The 7,859-nt window shown below is 48.1% G+C and overlaps 1 protein-coding gene across 1 annotated transcript; it reads left to right on the top strand.

The window, feature by feature from the left end:
- Positions 1-911, top strand: PtA15_11A550 (uncharacterized protein; the record flags this gene model as incomplete). The annotated part of the gene is made up of 2 exons (XM_053161470.1): positions 1-444; positions 582-911. 2 exons carry the CDS (start codon positions 1-3, stop codon positions 909-911), a joined length of 774 nt encoding a protein of 257 aa, XP_053025413.1.
- Positions 912-7,859: the final 6,948 nt, after the last annotated feature.

The raw sequence follows: 7,859 nt of genomic DNA, 5'->3' as shown, positions 1-7,859 counted from the left end.
ATGAACAAGCCACTTAGCGCGAACGGCGGAAATCTACCCGAAATACCTCAGCTACCAAGGGATGCACCATTAGTAATTGGCGTTCTTGCCCTCCAGGGAGCTTTCAAGGAACATCTGGTCCATCTCCGACGGATACAAACCTCTCGGCCGCTGACTGCGGTGGCGGTAAGGACGGCAAGCGAACTTCTCCAATGCCAGGCACTCATCATTCCTGGCGGCGAGTCGACCTCCATCTCACTCATTGCATCACGCCAGATCGAGCCCTCAAATCATTCGTTCCTCGATTGGCTCAAGAGCTTTGCCAAGCATCGCTTCGTTTGGGGTACTTGCGCTGGTCTCATCCTCTTGTCCGATGAATTGGTGTCCGAAGGCACCAAGGCGGGTGGGCAAGAAATCCTAGGCGGCCTACCTATCAGAACTACCCGGAATCAATGGGGTCGTCAAGTTGAGTAAAAACTTTCAACGATGTATCTTCTTCGTTGAACTTTCATTCGTTCATCCAGACACCTTTTCTCCTTTATTCAATCCGCTGACTTGCTCTTTTTTAAAACTACTATATACGAACACGATGATCGGAAAAGACCGAGTCGTTTGAGCAAATGATTGAGATCCCATTCATCAAGAATCCCGAAACACCATTCCCAGCGATCTTCATCCGAGCACCAATGATCCATACGATTCTAGAAAAAGCTGACCAAGATAACAACTCCAAACCAGAGATTATCGCATGTTTACCTCGGGATAGTTTGTCGAGAACGCAAGCACAAACCAATCAGAGCTTAGGTCCGGATTCGCATGTTGTGGCTGTCAGATTTAGTCGCCTATTTGCTACTTCGTTTCACCCTGAATTATCTCCAGATACTCGCTTACACCAGTTTTGGGTCAATGACTGTGTCCTTAAAATGCTTTGATTAATGATATGACTCATCTTGTTTTGTTACCGGGAGCGCAGCGGGAGGTGGGTACGCGTATGTAGAGTCTCGAGTCTAGGTGAGGGGGTGGCTGTTGTAACCTAACCAGTTAGGTTACAAATAGTGACACTTGCCTTCCCTTGAGACTATACTAGGTGCCGGGAATAAGCTGCAGAGCTTATTTCCTATGCTTATTGATACACATTCTGCTTTTGTCACATCAATTTTTTTCCGTTAACCCTAATGGAAGTGTGTTATGACATTGCAAATCCAAGAATGAAGTGGTGGCACTCCCTGGAGAGTGCCCCCAAAGCTTTCCTGGTGTGCATATGGTTGTGGAAAAGCCAAATTTTCAAAGCACAAAAAAACCTTACCTTACGAGGTACCTCCCTCCTACAGCAGAGTGGTAAAACACTGTTCACATTGTGCCAACCAGAGGGACTTATTTAAACCAGGTTCAATGGCTTGACAGGTGTCCTAAACAAATTCCTGGCCCAAGCCAAGAGTACTTTCTAGACACTTGAAATTGGTTTCATTCTTTTTGCTCCTGCATACATCATGTGAGTCCCTTACACACCTGCTCCTTCTCTTCATGCCAGCCTTTTCAACATTCTCTGGAAGATAAAACCAATTATTTTGTTAACAAAATGCAATTCAAAGTTTATTCTGTACACAGGCCCTGTGCCATTTGTGATGCTCACCGGTTTCAAGAGCGGGAAATATGCAAGCAAACTTAGTTGGTGTTCCATTGCAGGGAGGAAGGGTCTATTTATAGACCGAGGGATGGAACAGCTTGACGAGAGGAGACAAAAGAAGGTACAAGAGAGGCTCATTGGATGAGCTCTATAAGGTCTTGAGAGGATACAAAAGGAGTGGCCGGACTTGGAGAAGTCCAGTTGCGACAGACAACTGATATACACGATTTAGGATATAACTATAGGGAGATGATAATGTAATCATGCCGCGAGCGGCTACATACAGAGTATCAGCCAAGAGCGGCGGTAAGAGAGTTATAATTCAAGACACAAGCAAAGAAGAGATAGTGCCGAAGCCAGCATATAAGAGAGACAAATGACCAAGAGCGGTCAAGAGCGGGGAGAGAGTATTACCTTAAGAGGGAGTGAAAGCCGGCGGCTTCACACATTGGAGATTGAGCATGGAAATTCACAATATCCAAATCAGGAAATGAGATTAAAAGTCCAGAAGTTGTTCTTTTTTTGACGTGAATATGAGGAATCAGGATGTGCAATTCATGGTTATTTCAGAATGAAGTAATAAGCTGAGAATTGTGGTGGTAGAAGCTCCTCAAGCTTGGCTGTTGTGCATGGTCACATTCACTGACAAAGTGGGAGAAACAACACTCAATCATTCACTCACCAAGACTCTGAAAATGGTTCACTCAAGAAAGTCACGTACAGCAGTGTCAAGTCACTCCAATAAGCGCTAGAAAGAATTTCCACAAGGGGCTCTGTTAATTTACTTTTGGATTTAGTTTTTGATCAAAAATATAATATCTCTCAAGAGTGTCTGAATATTTTAAGGCCACCCCAGTTGATTATAACAAAGACTAGTCCAAAAGTGATTTGAAGAGGGATAAAGAATTTATAATGTTGATCATCCAAAATCTTAACCAATAGCCACTTCGCCCAACACCAAAAAGAGGTGTTTCTAGGATCATGATGCCAATTTGAAACACCCAGAGTGTTGGTAAAGTTATCAAGGTCAAATAGGATTAATGGGATCCCAATAATCCATAAGCAACTAGAATAGATAAAGATCAAGACCCCCCATATCTTCATTGAGACACTTTGGGAATTCTCTGGTGGGGGATTATGCTGTTGCTTGAGATTTTGAGTTTCTTTGAGAACATGATCGATGTGATTGACATCCAAGTCGGATAAGGAGCCAGCCAAAGATTTCACAGCTTTAATCAGTGTATCTATCTCGACTTGATTGAAAACGTGGTCTTGATCACTTTCATTGATCAGGGGGGTCAATGCCGGTCCGATTTCCTTTTGGGTCTGATCGAGTCCTAACAAAATTCCCGGCAGGTTTGGTGTCAAAAGTTGGCGGTTACAGCTTCAGAGAGTCCACTTGATGGGTTGATGGGGGAAGAAAAATTAAGTCAAGTAGAAAGAAAAGTTTAGCTAGAACTCCTTCTGATTACACACTTCAACCACTATCAGATATCCTGAGTGGGATATCCAGTAAGAAATCAAGGATACCCTGTATCCCAAAGCACACTCCGTAATAAATAGGAGTGTGCCAAAGCACACTCCGCAATAGATGGGAGTGTGCCAAAGCACACTCCCTAATAGATAGGAGTGTGCCAAAGCACACTCCATAATAGATAGGAGTGTGCCAAAGCACACTCCATAATAGATAGGAGTGTGCCAAAGCACACTCCATAATAGATAGGAGTGTGCCAAAGCACACTCCATAATAGATGGGAGTGTGCCAAAGCACACTCCATAATAGATAGGAGTGTGCCAAAGCACACTCCATAATAGATAGGAGTGTGCCAAAGCACACTCCATAATAGATAGGAGTGTGCCAAAGCACACTCCATAATAGATAGGAGTGTGCCAAAGCACACTCCATAATAGATAGGAGTGTGCCAAAGCACACTCCATAATAGATAGGAGTGTGCCAAAGCACACTCCATAATAGATAGGAGTGTGCCAAAGCACACTCCATAACAGATAGGAGTGTGCCAAAGCACACTCCATAATAGATAGGAGTGTGCCAAAGCACACTCCGTAATAGATAGGAGTGTGCCAAAGCACACTCCATAACAGATGGGAGTGTGCCAAAGCACACTCCGTAATAAATAGGAGTGTGCCAAAGCACACTCCGCAATAGATGGGAGTGTGCCAAAGCACACTCCGTAATAGATAGGAGTGTGCCAAAGCACACTCCATAATAGATAGGAGTGTGCCAAAGCACACTCCATAATAGATAGGAGTGTGCCAAAGCACACTCCATAATAGATAGGAGTGTGCCAAAGCACACTCCATAATAGATAGGAGTGTGCCAAAGCACACTCCATAATAGATAGGAGTGTGCCAAAGCACACTCCATAATAGATAGGAGTGTGCCAAAGCACACTCCATAATAGATAGGAGTGTGCCAAAGCACACTCCATAATAGATAGGAGTGTGCCAAAGCACACTCCATAATAGATAGGAGTGTTCCAAAGCACACTCCATAGTAGATAGGAGTGTGCCAAAGCACACTCCATATTAGATAGGAGTGTGCCAAAGCACACTCCATAATAGATAGGAGTGTGCCAAAGCACACTCCGTTATAGGAGTGTGCCAAAGCACACTCCGTTATAGGAGTGTGCCAAAGCACACTCCGTTATAGGAGTGTGCTTTTCTATAACGGAGTGTGCTTTGGCACACTCCTATAGCGGAGTGGGCTTTGGCACACTCCTATAACGGAGTGTGCTTTGGCACACTCCTATAACGGAGTGTGCTTTGGCACACTCCTATAACGGAGTGTGCTTTGGCACACTCCTATAACGGAGTGTGCTTTGGCACACTCCTATAACGGAGTGTGCTTTGGCACACTCCTATAACGGAGTGTGCTTTGGCACACTCCTATAACGGAGTGTGCTTTGGCACACTCCTATAACGGAGTGTGCTTTGGCACACTCCTATAACGGAGTGTGCTTTGGCACACTCCTATAACGGAGTGTGCTTTGGCACACTCCTATAACGGAGTGTGCTTTGGCACACTCCTATAACGGAGTGTGCTTTGGCACACTCCTATAACGGAGTGTGCTTTGGCACACTCCTATAACGGAGTGTGCTTTGGCACACTCCTATAACGGAGTGTGCTTTGGCACACTCCTATAACGGAGTGTGCTTTGGCACACTCCTATAACGGAGTGTGCTTTGGCACACTCCTATAACGGAGTGTGCTTTGGCACACTCCTATAACGGAGTGTGCTTTGGCACACTCCTATAACGGAGTGTGCTTTGGCACACTCCTATAACGGAGTGTGCTTTGGCACACTCCTATAACGGAGTGTGCTTTGGCACACTCCTATAACGGAGTGTGCTTTGGCACACTCCTATAACGGAGTGTGCTTTGGCACACTCCTATAACGGAGTGTGCTTTGGCACACTCCTATAACGGAGTGTGCTTTGGCACACTCCTATAACGGAGTGTGCTTTGGCACACTCCTATAACGGAGTGTGCTTTGGCACACTCCTATAACGGAGTGTGCTTTGGCACACTCCTATAACGGAGTGTGCTTTGGCACACTCCTATAACGGAGTGTGCTTTGGCACACTCCTATTGGGTGGTGTGCTTTGGCACACTCCTACTACGGAGTGTGCTTTGGCACACTCCTAGGAATGGAGTGTGCTTTGGCACACTCCTAGGAATGGAGTGTGCTTTGGCACACTCCTAGGAACGGAGTGTGCTTTGGCACACTCCTAGGAATGGAGTGTGCTTTGGCACACTCCTACAACGGAGTGTGCTTTGGCACACTCCTACAACAGAGTGTGCTTTGGCACACTCCTAAAATGGCGTGTGCTTTGGCACACTCCTACAACGGAGTGTGCTTTGGCACACTCCTACAACGGAGTGTGCTTTGGCACACTCCTACAACGGAGTGTGCTTTGGCACACTCCTACAACGGAGTGTGCTTTGGCACACTCCTACAACGGAGTGTGCTTTGGCACACTCCTACAACGGAGTGTGCTTTGGCACACTCCTACAACGGAGTGTGCTTTGGCACACTCCTACAACGGAGTGTGCTTTGGCACACTCCTACAACGGAGTGTGCTTTGGCACACTCCTACAACGGAGTGTGCTTTGGCACACTCCTACAACGGAGTGTGCTTTGGCACACTCCTACAACGGAGTGTGCTTTGGCACACTCCTACAACGGAGTGTGCTTTGGCACACTCCTACAACGGAGTGTGCTTTGGCACACTCCTAGGAACGGAGTGTGCTTTGGCACACTCCTAGGAACGGAGTGTGCTTTGGCACACTCCTAGGAACGGAGTGTGCTTTGGCACACTCCTAGGAACGAAGTGTGCTTTGGCACACTCCTAGGAACGAAGTGTGCTTTGGCACACTCCTAGGAACGGAGTGTGCTTTGGCACACTCCTAGGAACGGAGTGTGCTTTGGCACACTCCTAGGAACGGAGTGTGCTTTGGCACACTCCTAGGAACGGAGTGTGCTTTGGCACACTCCTAGGAACGGAGTGTGCTTTGGCACACTCCTAGGAACGGAGTGTGCTTTGGCACACTCCTAGGAACGGAGTGTGCTTTGGCACACTCCTAGGAACGGAGTGTGCTTTGGCACACTCCTAGGAACGGAGTGTGCTTTGGCACACTCCTAGGAACGGAGTGTGCTTTGGCACACTCCTAGGAACGGAGTGTGCTTTGGCACACTCCTAGGAACGGAGTGTGCTTTGGCACACTCCTAGGAACGGAGTGTGCTTTGGCACACTCCTAGGAACGGAGTGTGCTTTGGCACACTCCTAGGAACGGAGTGTGCTTTGGCACACTCCTAGGAACGGAGTGTGCTTTGGCACACTCCTAGGAACGGAGTGTGCTTTGGCACACTCCTAGGAACGGAGTGTGCTTTGGCACACTCCTAGGAACGGAGTGTGCTTTGGCACACTCCTAGGAACGGAGTGTGCTTTGGCACACTCCTTGGAACGGAGTGTGCTTTGGCACACTCCTAGGAACGGTGTGTTCTTTGGCACACTCCTAGGAACGAAGTGTGCTTTGGCACACTCCTAGGAACGGAGTGTGCTTTGGCACACTCCTAGGAACGAAGTGTGCTTTGGCACACTCCTAGGAACGGAGTGTGCTTTGGCACACTCCTAGGAACGAAGTGTGCTTTGGCACACTCCTAGGAACGGAGTGTGCTTTGGCACACTCCTAGGAACGGAGTGTGCTTTAACGGAGTGTGCTTTGGCACACTCCTACAACGGAGTGTGCTTTGGCACACTCCTACAACGGAGTGTGCTTTGGCACACTCCTACAACGGAGTGTGCTTTGGCACACTCCTACAACGGAGTGTGCTTTGGCACACTCCTACAACGGAGTGTGCTTTGGCACACTCCTACAACGGAGTGTGCTTTGGCACACTCCTACAACGGAGTGTGCTTTGGCACACTCCTACAACGGAGTGTGCTTTGGCACACTCCTACAACGGAGTGTGCTTTGGCACACTCCTACAACGGAGTGTGCTTTGGCACACTCCTACAACGGAGTGTGCTTTGGCACACTCCTACAACGGAGTGTGCTTTGGCACACTCCTACAACGGAGTGTGCTTTGGCACACTCCTACAACAGAGTGTGCTTTGGCACACTCCTAGGAACGGAGTGTGCTTTGGCACACTCCTACAACAGAGTGTGCTTTGGCACACTCCTAGGAACGGAGTGTGCTTTGGCACACTCCTAGGAACGGAGTGTGCTTTGGCACACTCCTAGGAACGGAGTGTGCTTTGGCACACTCCTAGGAACGAAGTGTGCTTTGGCACACTCCTAGGAACGAAGTGTGCTTTGGCACACTCCTAGGAACGGAGTGTGCTTTGGCACACTCCTAGGAACGGAGTGTGCTTTGGCACACTCCTAGGAACGGAGTGTGCTTTGGCACACTCCTAGGAACGGAGTGTGCTTTGGCACACTCCTAGGAACGGAGTGTGCTTTGGCACACTCCTAGGAACGGAGTGTGCTTTGGCACACTCCTAGGAACGGAGTGTGCTTTGGCACACTCCTAGGAACGGAGTGTGCTTTGGCACACTCCTAGGAACGGAGTGTGCTTTGGCACACTCCTAGGAACGGAGTGTGCTTTGGCACACTCCTAGGAACGGAGTGTGCTTTGGCACACTCCTAGGAACGGAGTGTGCTTTGGCACACTCCTAGGAACGGAGTGTGCTTTGGCACACTCCTAGGAACGGAGTGTGCTTTGGCACA

This window comes from Puccinia triticina, chromosome 11A (genome assembly GCF_026914185.1).
Source record: "Puccinia triticina chromosome 11A, complete sequence".
NCBI lineage: Eukaryota > Fungi > Basidiomycota > Pucciniomycetes > Pucciniales > Pucciniaceae > Puccinia > Puccinia triticina.
Note: the sequence above shows the minus strand (reverse complement) of the source record. Positions and strands in the feature narration are given on the sequence as shown.